General features: G+C 42.6%; 1 protein-coding gene across 1 annotated transcript in view; it reads right to left on the bottom strand.

Annotated features, from left to right (window-relative positions):
- Positions 1 to 6,525: 6,525 nt before the first annotated feature.
- LOC115317152 (cytochrome P450 3A24-like) overlaps positions 6,526 to 22,447 on the bottom strand; it is a 43,562-nt gene continuing 27,640 nt past the window's right edge. The window contains exons 6-14 of the mRNA XM_040206076.3: positions 20,806 to 20,894; positions 19,029 to 19,174; positions 17,207 to 17,322; positions 15,660 to 15,807; positions 12,297 to 12,457; positions 8,356 to 8,447; positions 8,093 to 8,236; positions 6,875 to 7,037; positions 6,526 to 6,766 (exon numbers count right to left, since the gene is read on the bottom strand). Of these exons, the coding sequence (XP_040062010.1) occupies positions 6,686 to 6,766; positions 6,875 to 7,037; positions 8,093 to 8,236; positions 8,356 to 8,447; positions 12,297 to 12,457; positions 15,660 to 15,807; positions 17,207 to 17,322; positions 19,029 to 19,174; positions 20,806 to 20,894 (1,140 nt within the window). The 3' untranslated portion in view covers positions 6,526 to 6,685. The remainder of the gene's footprint in view (positions 6,767 to 6,874; positions 7,038 to 8,092; positions 8,237 to 8,355; positions 8,448 to 12,296; positions 12,458 to 15,659; positions 15,808 to 17,206; positions 17,323 to 19,028; positions 19,175 to 20,805; positions 20,895 to 22,447) is intronic.

The raw sequence follows: 22,447 nt of genomic DNA, 5'->3' as shown, positions 1-22,447 counted from the left end.
GAAAGTATCAAAACGTTACTTTGATAGAAAATATGCCAGAATCTCGCGAATGTTGCAAGACCCTATATCAATATCAAAGCTCATGAAAGAACGCAATAATATTGGTAGTGTCCTTGTGATCCTTTGAAAGCCATAATCTGTTCGTGATATATTTCTACCACCCAGCTATCTGGGTGACGAATAGAATATGATAAAGCATTTTCTTCTAAGTGACACTAAAAATAATAATTTGCGCTCTACGTGCTCCGAGCGCAAACCAGCTTGGAGCACGTAGAGCGAAAGCTCGCGCTGCAGAACCCAGGACGCTGGGGCAAATCGCCACCCCTGCCCGTTTCGATCTGGATGGGCATGGTACCGGCGTGCGGTCATGTGTCAATACTGCGTGTCGCGCGTTAAAGACCCCAGGCTAGCGGTTCTACTGCACTGGCTAAATTCCTAATCTACAGCGGGTGACTCGTCGCAACTTTGAAATGGCTGACCAACTAGACGCTGTATAAATATCCACAAACTCCAATTATTCTTTACCACGGTGTCAACCACTCCGCCGAAACGGCTGAAATAGTTCATCAGGGCATCCTGCGTCGATCTCTTTAGCAAGAACCCTACTCGATCGCGCTACATATCCAGCTTTTTACACTAACTGCTTTCGTCTCGGAGGATCCACCACTTCCAAACCAGACGGCAAGAAGATCAACTGTTCTTCATCCGAAGTCAATCGCCACTAACTGTCGCAATCTCACGCACAAACAATCACACAAGTCCTCATGAATATCACAGCACTGCGCTAGGTCCATTGAGGACTGGTCCCGCTCCAGTGTTCAGCTTTGCGTAAGACGTGCCCGGTCGTAAAAAAGAAAACAGACGACCGCCGCACTACCTGTTGCCCTCGGCGCAATTGTCCTCGTCATCCCTGTGGTTCGGCGATGAGCCCAGGCTCACGTCTCGGCACAGCTGGCCGGGGGGACCCGAGTCCGCGCAGGACCCGAATGCGGGTCCCGGGAGAGCGGCGAAGAAGCCCGGAGGACCCAAGAAGGGCCCAAAGGCCTGACTCGGGCTCAGGTAGTGGGGAGACCACAGCCCTTAGCGTTCGCTTTTGATTACTTTTGCTAATCACCCAAGAACCAGGGGAGCCTACTCCGGGTGTACTCACACGCGCTGCACGTGCTGGCGTCTGCTGGAGTAACTGTTCTGAAACAAAAACTTAAACCACTTAATAAGCAAAACTTCAGATAGCTTCAGAATAACGATGCTCAAGTAATCTTGGTGCTTACAATGACTGTTGCCAGTTTCCTGGAACGTTTTCTGCTATCGCAGGAAACGCAGAGCAAGACGACATTGCCTGAGCTTTCTGATACTCTATCCAAAAGCTCATGAATTTGCATTTTCTAACCGTCTAACCGTCAAACCATAGCGCCCTTAGGTTTGAAGACCCGTGGCTTCGCTGCGCTTTCCACAGGAGCTAAGCCTTTTCCTTGTTTTACTTTTTCCTCAGGTAAGCTCGCTCTTTGAGAATTTTATAGAAAAAATACACCACCTGTGGTGAATCGGAACGGAACGCGATAGGTTCAAAAAACAAATTTTGCGGTCGATTTAAAGAGCCTGGCCGCTCCTTGATGCACGCAGTATTGATGAACATGATTGTAAACCTGAGACTGGGGCAGAAAGAGAACATAACAGAAGGTAGTAAAAGAGGAGGCAACGTCTCAAACTCAGCTGCAAATTGAACATGATTGTAAACCTGAGACTGGGGCAGGAAGAGAACACAACAGAAGGTAGTAAAAGAGGAGGCAACATCTCAATAGTCACTCTGACTATTTTTTCGGTCAGCTGCAAAGTTTATTTCGAACACGCTTTATATACCCATGTCCAACACCGTCTCTACAAAAAAAAAAAAAAAAAAAAAAAACACAAGACAAGAGGACAATGACACTTGGGTAAACCTTCTCTTATCTCCCTTGACCTTGGCTGTGGGACACTCACACAAAGGGTCACATTCTAGCATAACCACCGCCACCCGGCGAACGTAGGTGAAAACACTACTGAACACAAATAAAGGGTTTGACCTTAAAAGGTGCGTTTCCTCTAACAAAACACTCAGTCCAAAGAAACAATACTATACACTGCTAACAGCCGAAACTGGGGCCATCTCCAAAAATGAGAACGACATTGCCCTCCTACCACGAACCACAAATGGATAACACAGCGACTTTCTCGAACAAGTCCAAGGATACACATATAAACAACACTAGTAGTATAAAAAAAAACAAAAAAACTTTACAATCGTAGAAGTTGTAAGCAATTTTTGTAAACAAAAATTGTAAAAAAAAAAAACTTTACAAGCGTAGAAATTGTAAACAAAAAAAAAAACTTTACAAGCGTAGAAATTGTAAACAATTTCTACGCTTGTAAAGTTTTTTTTTTTTTTAGAGTACTAGTGTTGTTTATATGTGTATACACTCCGTGCGGGAACTATAGGGGGCGCTTTGAAAAACGCGCGCAGCGCCGCTAGCGGAGGAGCTGGCGTTGGACTGTGAGGCGCGTTCAGCAGCCTGCGACGCCTTTTCGCATGCCAAGCTGTGGCGGCGGAAGCGCGCACGGACGAAACTTTTGCTTTTTGAGCCGATAAGTAGAGGGTGACGTTGCATGAGTGCTGGGGCAGAAGGGCATTTAGCTGTTCTCCACTTCTTATATATTGAGCTTGAGTCGTTATTAGAGGTAATTTCTCTAGTTGCGGCAGAAAAAAGGAGTTGGAGCAATTTTCCGAAAAACAAGACGGCCGCCACCATAATTGCTCTTAGTGGGAAATTTGTTTCCCTCGTCGCTGTAAACCTAGGACTGCTGGAATGATGATATCTGGAGGCGAGTGAGATGTTCACTAAGTTTGTGCACGAAGAGTGACAAGTTTATTTAAGACAGCACGTGTGGAAGTTTCGTTTCTAACGAATAAAGAAATCAAGCTGTACGGGATATCCAATATTGGACCCAAAATGTTGTGTTATAGCGGGCTGTGCAAAGTGCAGATTTGGGCACACAGGTGCTTGAACTTGACAGTAACATGACACAGCACTTAATATACAAAAAAAGGTGGCATAGGGAAACCAGGTGAAAATTTAGTTTGGGTGGCGTAACTCATTGGGAACTGGTTTTTAACATGAAAAGGCTGTCAAGAGAATACCACTCGTCGTGGGAGGTGGAGACTTTACAGGTACGAAGGGACTAGTGGACTGTACTCCCAATTGAAACAACTTTACGAAAGGTGGTTCCAAAGCCGAGAAGACAAAGTTGTCGGCCAACACACGCTTTGGCCGCCAAGGGCTTTTGCGGTCAGCTGTTGTGTAATAACCTGTTGTACGAGGTGCTGATTTTCGGCGCACAGGTACTTTGACATGACCGTTACTTGGCACAACACTTATTATAACAAAAGAGTTGGCATAGAGAAACCAGGTGAAAATTTAGTTTGGGCGGCGTAACTAAATGGGAACTGGCTTTGACCGTCAAAGGCTGTCAGATGATACCACTCATCGTGGGAGGTGCACACTTTACAGGTAGGAAGGGACCAGTGGACGGGTACTTCCAGTTCAAACCACTTTGCGATAGGTGGCTCTAAAGCCGAGAAAAAAATTGTTGTCTACAGAACTCAGGGTATCCGCGTTTCCACATCCAAAATGAGGCTGATCAAGAAAGGAAGCACACCACATAAACTTCCATACTCAAACGTCGATTCTCCAGAGATTTCGAGTTTCATTGTTGTTTTCTTTAGATTTAGATTTGTCACTTTTTCTACCGTTCCAATCTTTCTTCGTGAAGTACAGATTGCGTGCCATACTTGTCCGGAAATATCATCGACACGTACGATAGGGACGAAACTTCTTTGGAGGGCATTTCTCCAACGAAATTGGCACTGCGTACCCGCGAGTGTGGGATGGCATTTCAGTTCGTCCCATCGGCGCTGACACATGGAGGCGTTACTGGTACGAAAATAAACGCAGAGCGCAAAGCGGCAGTGTAGAGTATGTCAGCCGTGCCGACACAGTGACAGACATGATCGGGAGACCAAATTTCTCGCGTAGTACGGCATGGGTCCATCGTTGTCGCTGTCCCACAAAACATCGCCGAGGTGAAAAGCTGTGAAACTTTATCCCCACGAGATAGTACGCATAACTATTGAAGCACTTAATGACGCAGCACAGGCAGCACTTCATGCTGTGAACCCAGCGCAACCGCGCCACTCTGACTTCAATGCGTACCAACGTACGCGGCGTGGTTTCGGTTTCGTTTTCTCTGGGGTTCTCACTGCTTACCTTCGGTACCGGCCGCGCGGCGGCGCGCCAATCGCGTCGCACGGAGTGTATACTTGGACTTGTTCGAGAAAGTCGCTGTGTTATCCATTTGTGGTTCGTAGTAGGAGGGCAATGTCGTTCTCATTTTTGGAGATGGCCCCAGTTCCGGCTGTTAGCAGTGTATAGTATTGTTTCTTTGGACTGAGTGTTTTGTTAGAGGAAACGCACCTTTGAAGGTCAAACCCTTTATTTGTGTTCAGTAGTGTTTTCACCTACGTTCGCCGGGTGGCGGTGGTTATGCTAGAATGTGACCCTTTGTGTGAGTGTCCCACAGCCAAGGTCAAGGGATATAAGAGGTTTACCCAAGTGCCATTGTCCTCTTGTCTTATGTTTTTTTTTTGTATTTTTTTGTAGAGACGACGTTAGAGATGGGGTATATAAAGCGTGTTCGAAATATACTTTGCAGCTGAGTTTGAGACGTTGCCTCCTCTTTCACTACCTTCTGTTGTGTTCTCTTTCTGCCCCAGTCTCAGCTTTACAATCATGTTCAACTTATACCAGCTCGCCTGCACTCTGATTATTTTTACGGTATTGATGTTTGAAACGCTAGATTGGAGTGAATAGGAACTGTAGAATTAAAACTAAATTTAACAATCTTGCGCAGGCGCCGTGGCGTGCTTTTCACTCTAAAACTTGACAGCGGCATTTATGTTCTATTTTTTCTTTGTTTCATCGTTTAGGTGATTTTTTTTCCAGGGTACTGTAATATAATCACCTGGTGGGCTAGTTGGTGGAACATTGTAATATATATAGCAGAAAAACGACGACAAGAAGAGGGACAGAGAACAAAGCGCATCTCCTCTGTACCTCTTTTACTTGTTCTCTTCCTTCCGCCGTATCGGATAGAATTCTGCCAAGTGCGTAAAAAATCATAAATTTATAAAAAAAAAAAAAAAAAAAAAAAACGTCAGGTGCTAGGGCACGAATTATAGATTATGGAGTATCTGAATTTATTCGAACTTCTGAAGTCTTTGAGCTTGTTAGCTCTTTAAGAGTGTCTGTCCTTGTTTAGCACACTGTCGTTGCGCGTTTTTTTGTTTTCTTTAACAAGGAAGTGGAGGCGCATAATTGCATAGATCTTCACATTATGGTTCGTCAGGCGAAGCGTGTGAACGTCACAGTCAATGAGCATAAGAGGCCTCAGCATTGAAGGGGGGGGGGGGGGTGCAAAAATTTAAAATTAAAAGAATTTGCATCTTGCATTTTTACGCTGTTTATCGTGTCCCGGAGAATACAAAAAAACATCTCCTTCAATAAAAAATGTCGCGATTTCACAGCATAATCGCAAAGCAAAATTCGAGCTTTTTCCCCCACCTGCAGCCTCCAGTGGCAGACGAAGGAACTACGGCGAAAAGCTTACGTGACCTCGCTCGGCTCTAAGCTGCAGCATAACGCCCGCTGATGTCAGCAGAGAAAGGGAGAGTAAGCGTCCTCCGGGAGAGCACACTGAAGCCTACATGGCACCCGAATTATGTCACTAGGAGTGTGACCAGGTGTGACCCTGAAGACTTGGACTGAGTTGAGGGGTGCCAGAAATGCCAATGTTTATCCTTTTTTTACACAACAACAAGGACACGCAGGCGAAATCGGTTTTCTGTTGTTTACTTCAGAAGTGTCAGAAAACACCTTCCACAAATGTTTGACCGAACTTCGGAAATTGTTGCACCCCCCCCCCCCCTTTTTAAAAATGACGAAAAATCAGAGAGGTTACCTTCATTCAACTGTTTAACGCTGAAGAAGTGAGTGAATTTATTCTCCAGGGATGAACACCAGCTTGTACAATGATTCTGAACAATTGTTACACCCCCCCCCCCCTCTCCCCCTATTGCCTTGGATAAGAGAATCCCTCGCCGCACAGATTTCGCTGCATAGGAGTGTGACGAAGAAAAATCGGTTCGAGTTCAGTGACTGCTACGGTGTGTGTGCGTGTGTGTGTGTGTGTGTGAGAGAGAGAGAGAGTTTGTGTGCGTGCGTGCGTGCGTGCGTCCGTGCATATGAGCGAGCGCGTGTGTGCGCGCGTTTCCGTAATCCTCTTTTTCATCACAGCTCTAATCAAGGCCTTATTTAACTCCAGATATTTCCAAATTGTGTTGGCAGAATAACTGTTGTAAATTTTGTCTTCTATGCAAGGGACTTGAAGTAACCGGATGTATTTTTGTAATCTTCAAAAGCAAGGCCAAGCAAAGTCAAGACACTTTATTAATGACATGCAGAAAACACGATTTGCTCGATTGCTTCAGTATAAAATACATGACTCTAATTGATTAGAGCATTATAATTGCAAGATCCATACCTTTTATCATTTACAGTGAACAGAACTAACGTAGATGAACTGTTAAAGTAGTTCAGGCAGGTCTCTTCCTTATTCCGATTGTGATGTGCTTGGCGTTCAAAACCCCAAATCCTTTAACAAACTCAAGCGGGACCTGAAAAAAAAGGAGGATAAAAAAACACATTCGGGTGTGTACATGCACGTTGTTTTTCTTCATTATGGGCGCTCGATAAAGAATGAGACCTTGAAAATCCATGCTCACCTTTGTGTTTTTGGTACGAACGAATTCGACGCTGTGAACGGAATGCAGGAGGGACAACTTGACGGCCTCGAGGGCGAATCTCATGCCAATGCAGTTTCGAGGTCCCGCTCCAAATGGAAGGTATGTGTATGGGCGAATACTGTCAATGTTCTCATCACTAAACCTGTTGGGAAAATATCGAAAATATACAAGTCAATAGATTCAATCCAACACCTTCTTTCTAATACGATTATCCCCGAAGTTTGTCCATTTAATTAGCTGCATTAAACAAGAAATGGTGTTTAAAAAAAATAGATTAGGATCTGCACAGGTTTATCTGCTAAAGATTTTGGATAGTAGATGCCGGCACACACTTCTGGCGTGACACCGCTGCGGTGGAACTGCCGTCGGCACGACACTTGTGCGGACTCTTCCCCTCAGGCGCACGTTTCCGCGCACGCGCAGTACACCCCGCCCGGTGTGGGAAAACGCGGGCTTGTTTGTAAAGTGTGCGTTGGTCTACGGGCTCTTAAATAAAACAATAAAACGCACTTCATTTTGCCTTACGATAAACTGCAACGAACGCTACGAGCCACTTTAGCCAATTTAGCGCTCCACACGTGGCACCTACTTCGCGCTCCGTACGTCGCTTCGCCTAACAGCAAGGTCACGTGACACCCTCCTCCGAGTTATGGATTGGTTCCGGTGGCTCGTAGCATCGGTTGCGTTTCATCGAAAAGTGAAACTGAAGATGTCTCGAACGGCCAATTTTCGAGTTCGACCAGGTTCTTTTTTTCGAATTTTTAACGCCATGTTTAACAAAAGTTATACAGCCGCTTGCGTGAAGTTTGACTTTGTGCCCATCCGTGATGATTGAGAAACGAAATGACGCCACCATGCGTTTTTGCGTTTCTCAAGTGCTCTATTTGTTGAGTGTACTGTTTCACTGTTTCGCAATAATACACTTACAAAAACATTAAAAGTACTTAAATCTGCGTCTATATTGTGTGGAGATAGGTAATCACTTTATAAAATATAAAATGGACAACTTTATAGATTATAAGTTTCACAAAATTCAAAATATTGGTGTAGAAGTTGGGCAACGCTGTCCATCAATCGAATTTCGTCGAACTTAGCTAAGTGTTCAAAGGTTTGACGAGCCAGTCGAACCTCTATGTTTGAGAAAAGTTCGCGATACCCTACGTAAAAGAAATATATAGAAACTACTGTTGCACGAACCTGTTTGGGTCAAATGTTGTGGGATCGGGAAAGTATTCTGGGTCGTAGTGCATTGAATAGACCGGCACGGCAACCACGCAGCCTTTTGGAACTTTGATTCCGGTGTCACCCAGAACATAGTCATTTAGAGAAGATCGCTCTATCCTATTGAAAAAAATTCGATATATTTACAAAAACAGGTATATGACAGTAATGGCAAAAATAGCATATTCAGATGAAACTTTGGGCCCGCGATACGCTGCACAGTGAACGAATTGCCTTACCGAACTGCGGGGGGAAACATTCGCAATGATTCTGACACGACGCCGTGGAGGTATTGGAGCTTCGAAACAACATCCAGGCTTGGATCCGGTCCCTTCAAGTAACAAGAAGAGAAGTATGAAAGCATTTTACAAGCATCGACGAGTTCGAATTGCAAAGATTAGCCAGTGTTATTGAAGAATAATGCATCCTGTCATATTCCTGGTGTTTCTGCAAAATCTTTCATACATATCTAAATATAGAGTGTTCGGAAAACAAGAAACTCTTTCCGGGGAAAGAATTACCAGCCACGGTGGACGTCATGGATTTCAAAATGATAGTAGATACCAAAACAATTACCTATAGTGTACTCATTAACGTTTAACTAGCAAAAATAAAGATATGGTTTCAATTAGAAATATGCTGAGCTTAATTGAAAACCCCTCAATCAGCAAATGTTATGACCACTTGAATCACGAGGGAAGCGCGGGGGTGTGCCAAGGTGTGCAGCAGGTGTAAGGCAGGCGTTGGGAAGACGCGGATGCTAAGAATATAATCCACTGTTTCGCATCCCCGGCATTGCGTCTGCAGCGCGAACGGTAACCTCAGTGCTCCTTCGTGCGCCTCACGTGCTTCAAGTCGTCCCACAATTGACTGATTTATGGGCTTATGGATTTCTAAAGAAGCTCAGCAAGTTCCTACTTGGTATCATTTGTTCATTTTCGCGAATTTAAAGTTAATTAGCATATTCTAGGTTAGTATCTTGCTAATTAGTACGCATTTCGCAATCCTTAAAGTCCGCCGGGGGTGGCAGTTTGTCCCTGCAAAAACTTCTGAACCGCCGCAGTTTAAGGAGTTTCGGAACGTCTTCGCAGGAACACCAGGCAGGCGCTTTTGATTTTAGGCATTTTAATGATCAATATGCGTCTTACGTTTTTGTTTATTCTAATGAGAAGTTTATACTTCAATACATACTTGTAGTGATTATAATTACTTTGGTATTTTTATCTTATAAATGTATATCCATCTTGCTCGTTGCCTTCGAGATATTTACTTGATACACTGCGCAACTTCTGTCATAATACTGATACCGACCGCAGCCTGCATCACCAACCGAATCTCATGTGTTTGGTGGCATTTCCAAATATATATTCTGCCAATGCTTGCTGCTGTTTTCAGATGTTTCATTAGGCTAAAAGTTTATTTTTTTTACATGGTCAAACTATTCTCAGGATACACTTCATTTTTATAAAATGTAGAATATTTATTTATTTTATTAGGATGCTGTAGTTTCTGCAGTGAAATGATAGTCCGGATTTATCTCACGTTTCAGCGAACATCGGCTAACGTTCCCAGCGTAAGATCGTACAGAAAGGAAATTTGTGCCGCATTAGTCAATGACGAGAGTTCAGTTTAGTATAAGGTATACAGAGAGTTTCGCATAACATGGCCTTTAATTAGTGTTGCATTATTCAATATCAATTGGTAAAGGTAAAGAGATAGTCTCAATTATAAACTTGCTGAGTGCCGTCACGAACCACTAAATTTGTAAATTTTAGAACTGCTTAAGTAGCTCGTGGAAAACGTGATAGAGCTCAAACGTTCCTACTTGTGCTACGCGCGAAAAAGTGGCACACCAAAAATTCTAATAAAAAATTAAAAAGATGAGCAACCATGTTGAAGTGGAATGCATTTTTGAGACGCAGGAAAGAACGAAGCGCGCACTTCAAATCTTTCTAAACTTAGCTAATGTCCTTGTGTTAGGTGTTGTGGCGGAAATGTATAATTTAATTGTTTATTTTAAGAAGTGAATACCTTAATTACACAAAAAGAATGAAACCTCAATTACCATAAACGCTAAATGTCACTTGATAATCGCAATACGGTTGGAAGAACATAACCTCCCCAGTAAAAAATAAGGACTGACTTCCGCAAGTTTTCGTTTGCTGATCCCTTTAAAATATTAGAACTCAAAATTAGGGTTTCTTTTCGACTCTAAACAAGGGGTCTGGCGCTTCACCTAATCAGTACCCTCCCCCCCCCCCTTCATACTAAAAAACGTGTTGCCGTACATCTGTATTCCATTCACTAGAATGACAGCATACGGCAAAGGATCAGCCTTGCCAAAGTTTCTGAAGCCAGGTGATAATCTCTGCAGTTGGGCGTTAATTCTGGTTGGTCTTTGACGTAATCTCGGAATTCGGGTTTTCACAAATCAAAATCGAAAGTATCACCTAGGAGGAACCGTATACCATATTGTAGTTAACCGGCACAAGACTGGAACGAACTACCGGATGATAAAGTGAGCCGAGAAAATGTTGCCGCTTTAGCGGATAGGCTGGGCAGGCGATCTTGCATTATACCTTAGCTTTGAGTGTCTTGCGATCATTTGTTTCTTGCATACATTCTCAGAGAGTGTGCTAAGTCCAATATTACACCCAGTATTCACCTGGTTGTGCTAATTTTATGCATAAAAATGTAATATCTGTTATGTTTTTCCTTCCACCCTTGTGACCGCTCTGAACAGGATGAACAGTAAAATTGATAAATAACATAAATATATAAAACTGCTTCAGGTGCTTACCGAGTGTCTTGATTAGGGATGCCATAAGCGTTATTTAAGTTGAAGAGACGGAAGCCAAAATTATATGTGTATTGTCATTAAGGCAGAGCCATCAATTTTGTCATTCAGCGTTTTATGCGCACTAGGTTTTGGAAGTGATTTCGAGTCAGAAGTTACCTTTCTGAGGGCTATGCTTCGAATTTTTTATAGTTGTAGGGTGTCTGAGACCTTCGTAGGAACCTTTTGTTGACCTTTTAAGCACAAAGGCAACGGAACAAGTCGCGCCTACCCAATGCAACCTTTGAAGAAATAGGATTACTAGTTTGCCAGGTCTTAGAGCATAACATCGTCTTTTTAGGAAAGATTATTTTCTCTCTCGGTTTATTCCAACTAGAAAGAGGTTTAAGCGGATGGCCACTAGAAACCAGGAAATCTCCCCTTGGCAATCACGATGTGTGTTAGATAAAAGTAAGCTAAGGAGGTTCTTGAAAAAAAAAATATAAACGAGATACAGGTGAATTTTAGAGTTTTTTTATCCCGTAAATATAGATTTTTACGTTCGTGTTCATTGAAAATGTAACTAAACGCGAGAAAAGCACGAAAGACTTCGGCCAGTCGTTGCGTCACCAAATGATCTTTCGGCAGCCAAAGCCGTGTCGCTTTTCGGGCAGCGCGTGCAATCGCAAGCTGCGAGGTATATTGCCCCCGCACTGACATCAGCCAAGACGTTTTTTTTCCTCGCTTTTTTCCTTTTTGAATATAGCAAGTGTGCGCGGGGATAGCTTTGATAAGCGCTAACAACGCGCAAATGCGGCGATTCCGAAAACTCCTTTTATGACGTAACGCTTCGGGAAGGAGGTGCTTCAGCAGCGCCTTAGCAATGTTTTCCTGCACACTCCGTGCACCAAATTGAAAAAAAAAATTATTTTAATAATCGTGATCTTGGAGGTCAAAGAAAGACGATTCAAGCGTTCTTACTCGAAGGCAAAGCGCTTCAGCTTTTCTTTAAAAGTTTAGGTCTGAGGTTTCTTTAGCCTAAATAACACTGTCAACATACGTATTATATATCCATCACCATTATATAGATGTCGATGGTGTTCAATGAAGAAGGCGAGCATGTTGTATAAAACAAGTCAGCTTCAAAGTTTTGTAATAGAAGCATATGAATGTGTATTTGAACATACCTATAAAGTGCTTAACAATCTTACGGCAGCATAGCTTAAAAATAAACCGAGAGCTTGGACGAGACATTTTAAGGGTATAGTAGTTATCCCTTCGCCTGACTGTACGTCTGGAGTTGTTATAAATAAAGCCAGCCTTTTCATTTTCAATTTTCGCTTTTGAAATCGAGTAGTTTTACAAGTTTGTCGGTGTGTTACGAAAATGCATCCAGCGGCTTACATGTTGTTTGAAGCACTCATCCGCTTCTTCTCTCAGCTTCGCTTGGATATCGGGATGCAGTGCAAGTAGGTAAAGAGTAAACGAAATCACGGATGACGTCGTGTCTTGACCCGCAAGGAAGAAGAGAACGCACTGGGCCATGGCCTCGTCTTCGCTTAAGGCTACGAAAGGTAAACAACATCGAAAATTAGTAAATGCCAACAACGTTGCTTTACTTATTTCATAGTGTCAAGCAATAATGACGCTAGATGTTTGCTTGACAAACATTATAATCGTGTAAATCAGCGTTCGGCGTCCGGCGACCGCTGATTTACACTACCAATAATGAACCCTCCAACCCTCCCCCCCCCCCCCCCCCCCCCACACACACACACAAGGACAAGAGGTATGTTCGGTTGCAGACTCAGCATAACCGGCCGCGTTAACTCCGAACAAGTGTGACCGTTTTTTTTTAATCTTCCATTTCTACAAGTAGACCTCCCCCCTCCCCCTTTCCTCCAATCTCCGTTTCTGCGTCCGGCCCGCTCCGTCTCCGCTGTGCGGCGATTTGGCCCGCTGCAGGCAAAAGGCTGCCGACCAGTGGTGTACACCCGCCGGCGATATGAAGGTGAACGCCGGACCGTCGACCGGTGCGTGCTATCAGCGCCATGACGCGGCTGCCGTGACGGCTCGCTTTCTTATCGTTCGCTTCGCCGAGATTAAGCGCTTGGATCGAGCGTTGTTCTTATCTCTGCTATAACTCCCCGCAGAAAGCGCGGAAGTGGGTTTCGATTTCCGCATCGCTTTTTGTGGGCGCCGTGCCCACGTCGTTGCCGACGAATGATTTGCACATTGCTCATGAATTAGAGCGGACGTTTTTCGGCATAGTTTATCAGTAACTCAACCGCTTTTTCCATCCATGACAGAACGCAAATAACTGTTCATTTCAAGAAACGGAAAGTATAAGTTACTTTTTGGTTTGTTCCGCAGCCTTCCAGTTTAGCACCATATCACAACAAAAAACTACTAATCTCATTGTCTACCAATAGCATCTGAAACGCTCCTTCCGCAATCCTCGCGCTTTCTGCGTGAAGTAGCAGCAGGGCTGAGGACAGCGCTCGATCCAAGTGCTTAATCTCGGCGAAGCGTGCGATAAGAAAACGAGCCGCCACGTCATCCGCGTCATGGCGTTGATAGCACTGACCGGTCGACGGTCCGGTGTTCACCTTCATATCGCCGGCGGGTGTACAGAGTCTAGCTGTACGGATTCAAACGCGGTGAAAGGAGATCGTGCGCCAGGGTAACCGGACAAAAGCACACCGGACAAAAGCTCACCGGACAAAAGCTCACCGGACAGAAGCTCACCGGACAGAAGCTCACCGGACAAAAGCTCACCGGACAAAAGCTCACCCGTTTTTTGACAGACCCGGACAAAAGCTCACCCGTTTTTTGACAGACCCGGGCAAAAGCTCACCTCGATTTCTTTTTTTCACCCTACCTGGGTGAAACACGGGCTGAAATAAAGTGCGGGCGCAATGAACATTGGACCATTTTTAGGAGAACTTGTACCTCATCCAACATTGAGTTGCGAATTTTTTAAAAAATACTTTGAAAGAACGGGAGTTTGGCCTATTGGAAAAGTACAAGACAGATGGCCAATTTAGAAAATTGTGCGGGATTTTAGATAGGCTCGGGTTCCTTCCACCACAGCTCGTTCCACAGGAAAAAGTCTACCGGTGACATCGGCTACCTGCTGGACTACTTTGACTGCACGTATGTCAACGGCCGCTTCTGTTATGCTTCTGTTCCATCTGCGGCGGCACCCAGAGCGAATTGCTCCCTTCGCCTGACTCTGCGCCGACGGCGACCGGAGTTTCCCCCGGTACGGTGGAATATGTACGACACCGCTCTTCAAGATAAAGACCGGATGAACACCTGCGATAGATAGAGTACCGGATTCCAGAAGCTCGTCGGCCACGCCCATCCAAGCGTCTGGAGGCTGATTGAATGCCTAATGCAAAATCAGGCGCTCGTTGCCACGGCATTAACGAAAGCCCGGAGAGGTGAGCCCACTGTAAAGCGGGTGCGAAAAATTACTCTGCACCTGCAGAATCGTCTTAGAAATATTTGCGAGGGCTTGCATGTACATCGATATCTACCAAGACTGCTGGAGCTAGTGGGGGACTGCATTCGCTTCTAACCAATCGATAAATAAACTTGTTTCTACTAAAATCAACAAACCATGCGCCTGTCAGATTTAATTTATCGTTGCCTTTTTGTGTCGTACGCATGCACCTAACTTGTCCGCACTCGTGTTGAGACCAACATGAAATTTTCTCGTGGCGAGCTTTTGTCCGGGTCTCTGACAATATGGGTGAGCTTTTGTCCGGGTCTGTGAAAAAATGGGTGAGCTTTTGTCCGGTGAGCTTTTGTCCGGTGAACTTCTGTCCGGTGAGCTTTTGTCCGGTGAGCTTTTGTCCAGGATTCGTGCGCCAGACACAACTCAGGCATCGACGTACCAAAACTGTGGTGTCGCAAAACCACGCATGATTCCGCGTCATGAATCCTTTAGAGCAGTAATTATGAAGCACGCATTGCATTGACATATGCTGCCGATTGCGTAGAATAAAGTAATATGCGCGAGGGAAAGAGATACAGGTAAACGACAGAAAGTAGGGGCTTTAAAAGGCGACATAAGGGATAAAAATGGTTTAATGGAAGCAGGATAAATTGCAAAAGGATGGCAAAACAATAAGAGGAAAAAACAAACCGGGAAATACAGACACTGAGAAAACGAGGTAAAAAAAATTGGAGAGGCATCAGAAAAAAAAAAGGGGGCACAGGAACGGGGTGAAACCAGGTCTGTGATAACTCAGGTAGGACAGTTCTTTCGGGCAAAATTTGGGTTTCCTCTGGCAATAAAGGTCCTTAAAAGACCCGAAGAAGCGAAGGTAGAAATAAACTTAACGTTCTTTGGCGACGTCTTGGGTATCTTTCACCTATTCCGTTAAACAAGTGCCAAACGTAAGCTTCACTGCTGGTAGCTTGGCTGTTATCTGGCACCCTTGGGAATAAATCGCCAAAGCGGCCGATTTAGGCTTTACTGCTGGTTCTTCAGTCCATAGGTAGTATCTTTGGATCAAGTCTGGCACTTTGTAAATTATGTGGCGAGCCAGAAAAAAACCGCAGAAATGTACTCTGGCACTAACTAATACCTCGGAGCAAAACCGTATTATTCTCAAGTTAAACCTCTAGGATTGCCAAGCTTGTGCCAAGTTAGGCGCGCTACCAGGAAAGCACCAGGAAAAAAACAGCCGACGTATGATTTGCGTCCAACACATGTCAAATAAGTTTGTATCGCAGATCAACAAAGACAAAACAGACCTTTAACGCCTCCAAGAAACGAAGTGTCCGTCTTTATCTCCGAGTCAAGGTTGAAGAGTTTCTCTTCGGTCGATTGTACAGTTTCAGCTGTGGCTGCTATGCTACCATCTTGGGCATCCATCATAAGTTGCAAGAAATCCTCCTGCCTCTAAAAATAAGAAGTAAAAAAAAATTACGGAAGGGTACGCACAATGGTTAAAATAATTACAATGTTGATATTTCTACTCGCTCCCCCAGACATATTTTCATGTCATTTTCTCTTCTTGACCTCAAGGGCATACTTTTAAAGAATTCATCACACGAGGGAGAATTAAAAACACAGGACACACGTCTTATCAATCAAACGTAAGAAAAGAGAAGAAAAGCGACACAAAAAGTGAAACAGGATTCTAGTCGATTGAGGTACGACCATAAGGCGATAATGACAAAAGTGATAAAAATGATAACTAAACAAAAAAGAAGAAATATATTGGGTAATCTAGCGCTACAATGATTCAGTGATATACAAGTTCGGGTCAGCAGCTTTACAATTGATTTCTCTGATCTATAAACTTTTAAAATGGCATTATGGCATGTGGTCAGGCAAATTTTTCCAGTCACTGATGCAAAGTGCTAGAGGGGAAAAATGAAAAGTGTTCGTGCGGCATTGCAATATTTTTATTTTGCTGAATTTCACAATACCTGGGTGATGCGAAATTGATACGGCGGAAATAAATATACATAAAATGAGAAACTGTGTAATACACTTCGTGAAACATGAAAGACGTTTACAACTCCCTGTAATTCCGAATTAGAGCGCAGCTCATCAGGAGGAGGAGGGGAGGAGGGTATGCCCCCTCCTCTCCTCCTCTTCAGAGTAGAGGAGGCAATATCATCAGCTGGAAACATGACTTATATTTCTTGCCTACATTTCTTGGTTACTTAGAAACAGTTGACTGGTGTTGCTTTTCGAGTTTATTCCACTGAACTACTTATTGCTCATGGTGCACTTAGAACATTTACAAACATGTAGCATTTTATGGCGGAAGTTTATCTTTTCTTACGCGATCAAGAATCCAAACTTTAGACAAATTTTACAAGTCAGGAACTATTCTTATCGGCGTGTTTGTAAGTTGTCTTGGGCGAAATAAAAAGATATACGAGGCCCTTAATTATCAGTTAAATGCGTCTCATCAGAGCATAAGCTTTAGAATACTGCAACATGAAACAGAGAAATCACGCTCTCGAAAATTTAGAACACGGGCCCTGCTACCTTCGAACGTGACCCTAGGCCGTAATTTACGTCTGACCCCTCCGTGTGTGTATCTGCTTCCACAAGCTTGGCAGTTGAGCCCCTAATTCTGCTCCTGCATCAAGGGTAGAGGGTGTGTCGGGTGTTGGCAGGGACACTTGGGAAGCAACCTGACCGTTTTGTTTCTTTGAAGATATTCAGATTTTAGACAGTAGAGTTAAAAAAAGTTCCCAGAAGATGGTCGCCATGTTCTTGCTCCCTCCGCAACAAAACCCAAATGTGCAACGTGGTAACACAGACCTGTAGAGATACTTACAGTCTTCTTTTCTTTCCGACTCTCAATAATCCGGAGGCAGAGGTTCTTAAAGTAAAGAAATACATCTGTGTTTAACGCCTTCAGTTTAAAAAGTTTGAAGACTCCCGGGAACAAAACTGAAATAGAGAAACGGGAAAAATAGCCAAGTTGTTGACGCAATGCGCCAATATTCTGAACACATTTTTAGAGTGAGGCAATTTGGAGCAAAGATAAAACGAAACTTGTCCTCTGAGTTCACGATAATACAAAGCTTGTTGAAAATTTATGATGCACCGTGAACATAACATTGATAATATCCGTGAACTAATACAAATATTGCCATCGTAGTATGACCAACATATCTGCCTACCAAGCATTTTAGAAAGTCATTCCTAACTAGCGGTCAGTGTCCAAATTATATGTCCCATACTTCAACTATCCATTGTTTACATAGCACTGTATGACACTAATAATGTCATGCAGAAATGTTAATAAAAAAGTAACTAAATTGAAATATGTTCGTTAACTTCTGTTAACGCTTTTGTCAACACCCAGAACAAGAAACAAGGAAGAGTACAATATCGTAATCAAAATTGCCATCTAGGTAAAAGTATTAGAGGAACAATTATTTTCTCATCTAGTAGAAACTTATATTTCTGATCGCATTCACAAATCACAAACACAGTTTGCTGCCTAAAATCCTCTCGATCACAGGTTTATCAAGTAATCTCAATATAGATGTTGTCACTACACCTGCTACAAATTTTTACATATTGTATACCTGCTTGGGAATGTTTGCTTCTCAAAGAGCCCAAATGGTGAGGTAGTAAGACCACAAAATAAAAAAAGACATGAAATACAAGGATGTAAAAAAAAACTTTTGGGAGATAGGACGAAGAGAAAACAAAAAAAAAAAAGGAATGGTCGTATTCAAAAGGCGACAATCCCACGCGAGGGATTGCATAAAATTTCATACTCGGTGTACCTCTATATAATCTTAATTTACAGCCAACCCAAAGTCTTTTGATAACTTGTAGGACTGGACAATATGCTGGCTAGTGGACGAGGAAATAAAAGCGGAGAATGGGAAAGAGACAACAAATTTGAGTCAATATTTTTCATATAATAATAATAATTATTATATTAAGAGAAACGTAATCAAATAGCGTGAAAAATAAAGGCCGTTATAGTCACAGCTGTGGTGAGTCGAGGGAATTGTGTTATCGTTTCTTCACCAAAAAGATTGCGGCATAAACGTATAACAACTCCGAAGAACAAATTATGAAGCTGCTTGAAGATAAAAAGTAACTCCCTGCGTTTGTTAAGTTGTCAGTCACTGTACTGAATTAAAGATCAATAGCGGAAATCTGCGCAATATGCAAAAACATAGAAAAAGAAAGTATGGACTTATACACGCACCCAAATTAAATATTTAAGACGCATTCAGTCTCGAATGAAATGGCGTCAGCATCCAGGATCACATCCTAGTCGTTCTATATTTCTCTAAAAAATTATATGGCTGTCTCTATGAACGATGTTTTGACCCATGTGTTCTCTGAGGGAATCGTAGTAGAGCAGGAATAACGAACTCGTGCAATCGCTTTCGCTTCCGAGATGGGTGAATAGCCATAGAAAGCATATTCCTTTCTTATTTTCTTTTTTTTTTCACAGTGAATAAGTTTGTCGCAGCATATTCGATCAAATCCGGCACTTCACTCAAGCTTCCCTTTTGTTCACCGTATACAGAAGCTTGAATGCCAAATGGTTCAATTAGAGACTCCGGACAGAAAACAAATTGATGTTTTGTAAATCGGGCATTGCATTAAAGCAATATTCTACTTACATAGTAAGATTAATGGCAGCGTTATTTTGCCTGAAAAGGCCTGCCTGGCTTTGGTGACAAACTCATCGGTCTCCTGAGTGTGCGAGTCCAGTCGGGTGCCGAAAGCGCATCTGGCAATCACATCGAGGGCGTAGTTTCCGTAGAATCTGAAAATAAACAATCATATGAGTTTTGAAAATAACCAGCTAAACGCAACCCCCCCCCCCCCCCCCCCCTTTGCCTTTGAAATAATAGCTTCCTGAGCTTTTGCGTTTACTACTAGGCGCTTCTTTGACGTAATATCTACAAATCAGAAAACCAAACGGTAAAGACTTTAAATGTTTTCATGAAAGTTTACTTCCCATAACTCACTCACGAATTTCCCGCAAACTTAGATTCTCATAGATCCGATCGACTCTCAAAGGAGTGTTTGAAACTCCAAATTGGGTGATTCAATGTATGTATCTAATGATTAAAATTAAAAAGGCTAATTAATGTGTCTACGATAATCAACCTATTTCATTTTTTTCTGGAAAAGTTCACGCCTTCTAACATAGTCTGTAAAAAAAAATTCATTAATGCCCTTTCTCAATTTTGATCGCTCTGGCACTGATTGCTGATCATACGTTTCTCGGTGGCTTAATTATAAATCTCTAAAATTTCGATACAAGCTGGGCAGAGAGCAAATATTAGTCGGATCTAAATAAACAACTTGGCCCATAGCTCCTTGCACCGCTTAAGCAGACAGCGAAAAGGAAGCTCGCATTAATGATGTCAAAAAAAAAGGTAATGTCGCCGGCGGCATTAATAGCACAAAGAAAATACGGACCATGGGTGCTTAAACAGAACTTTTCGATTCTGCGTCAAGAATAGTCCTATATCATATTAATATTTAAAACGAGAGAATATGTGATAAAGTGTGTTTTTCCTGTATGATTAAGTTCACTTTGAAACACCTGAGGAGTTAGGAAACAAAAAATAGAGTATACAATTAAACCTCTACGTTACCTTTTAAGTGTCCTTAGCAAAGGTTTTGTTTGTTTGTTTGCTTGCTTTTGTTCGCGGGTATAATGACTTCTTCGGAAGTTATACTGGACATACATTCTCAGTATATAACAGTTAAGACAACAAATAACCCAGTCCTGTCGCCCGCTGTTAAAACTTAGGATGCCAGAAGAACCAAACCTTTCTTACGCGGCCTTCAGGAGGCCTTTGTAAATTCAGTTCCTGCAAGAGTGTTGCTGATCTCTACCCAGGACGATATAACTTGTATGAGCACACACTAGCGTAATGATTTACGAATATTTTCAACGGGAAAAAGGAGGGGTGCCGAAGACCACAAATACATGGAGAGGAAGGACGTCGGAAACCGAGAACGGATACCTTTTTTGTACTGAGACATTTCAAAAATCCCTTACAACTACAACTCTGAAAATTTGGCATCTCCTCCGAACTGCTAGTACTACTTTCGGGCGGAGAGATACTGTTCGGTTAGGCGCAATTTATTCTTAGAATAAAAAACATTAAAAAAAATAAAAACGAAGTTTTTTATATGCAAATTTTGTCAAATATTGGAACGAGCGCGTTTAACGTGCCGGTAAAGCCGTCGAGCTAAACAGACGATAAGAGGCCCACGAGCCCAGAAACCACAAAGAAGATTTAAAGCGCTTCGATTTGCAGTATTCGCTCTTTTAAGTGTTTTAGAAGACGCATTCTCATCTAAAATATTGTATAGCAGAACATTTTTTGTTGTCGGGAGGCAGACAAAAATATCCAGTGCACTCGTATATTCACTTACTGTTTAATGTCCAGTTCTCCCTCTTTTTCAGCGGCCATTTTCAAGTGTTCTGCTGTTTTCCTGGCACAGTCGGCGATCAAGGAATTCATCTGTAGCAAATTGTGTTGCATTGTGAATTCGAGACACTATAACTACAGTCTTGAAATAACAATTCCTTGAGATTCCCAATAATCACAGACATGGTCCACTCGCGTCATCTATCTCCGGACGCCGATAACCTGTCAAAAATTCACTGGGAAAATTTAATTCCTTATTTGTTATAAAATAAAAAGGAGGGCACAGTTATCAGCGCGCTTCCAGCCATGGTTTTTTGATGGGCGTTGACATCGCCTCGACAAAAAACGATAGCTTAAAATAAGAGTGGAGGGTGGTTCCAAATGCAATTGAAATTCTGCTTAGTTTGCATGGGAAATGTGGAAAGAGAGACGAACTTTGCAGTATAAAATTATTTAGCCAGACCCCCGAAAAATGTAAGCGTTAATTAAAGAGGCCGGTTACCTTGGGCGACATTTTTTAGTAGGTAGATTCAAGGTAGTACCATTTCGAAAAGTTCCGGAACGCATTTTGCACGACATACCTCCAGGAGCCCCACCGAGAGAACGTACTTAGGTTCATAAGCAAGGTCTATGCTCCTCATGTTGCCTGCGGTGAGGCGCAGCGGTTCAATAAAGAAAAAAAGAAAGTGTGGCGCAGTGGTTAGCGCGCCGATCTTCCATTCCCCTATCCCGGGTTCGCGCCCACTGAAGTTCTTACACTCTTGGGTGTAGCGCGGCGCTATTGTGGACCATCGCAAAGTAAAACCAATTTTCGTACTTGAATAGGCTTTTCGCGTCAGTGTCGAAGATTTTTTTTTTACTTTTCTCTGCGTATTTCGCATCCATTTTTTTCCCACTCTTGCAAACCAGCATGATGTTACTTGTCGCAATTTTAATAGGGTGTGTTTTTACGGTCTTCGTATTTGCTTTTTCTTAGTTTGCCATGGAGGGGAGTAAAAATCGGGAGCAATTTTTATGCCTGACAATCCGGAAAAAAAATCAAGTTTTTCAAGGAGTCATTTTTGAATTCAAGTCTTGAAGGGTTATATTTAGAAAAGATCACTAATTTTAATATAAAATTAATTGCGGCGCGTGGATTTGAGTGCGTGATTATTTTTATTTACAGTAATAAAACTAAATCTAAAGATAGTACCAGAGTTGTAGACGTTATTTAAAAAAAGTAACGAAATACATTTCTCGTTACTTGCAAATAAAAGGAGCGCGTTACCAATAAAAAGGTAACACAAGTTACTTTTTGAATTAGAAATTATCACGTTTTACACTTTTGACGCTACAGGCATGCATACGCGTCATATTTAAAGAAATATTATGTTCATCCAGAAACTGAACATAATTTCCTTATCTTTTTTTACAGTTTCACTAAATACTCACAAAAAAACCGTTAAAAAACGTACAAATTTATATGGCTTGACGCCTAGAAACACGAAAAAAACTGAAGGGTACTTTTTTCAGTCTTGGTAAGAATATGTAAAACGTAACGTGAATAACTTGCACGTGTCTCGAAGTAAGTAACTATGTTATACGTTACTGTTTTGAGAAAGTAACGAGCACGTTACCGGAAAAAGTAGCCCGTTACCGGTAACGTC

The sequence above is a fragment of the Ixodes scapularis genome, unplaced genomic scaffold (assembly GCF_016920785.2).
Source record: "Ixodes scapularis isolate PalLabHiFi unplaced genomic scaffold, ASM1692078v2 PGA_scaffold0__279_contigs__length_252992795, whole genome shotgun sequence".
In the NCBI taxonomy this organism is placed as follows: Eukaryota; Metazoa; Arthropoda; class Arachnida; order Ixodida; family Ixodidae; genus Ixodes; species Ixodes scapularis.
This window is presented reverse-complemented; position numbering and strand designations above follow the sequence as displayed.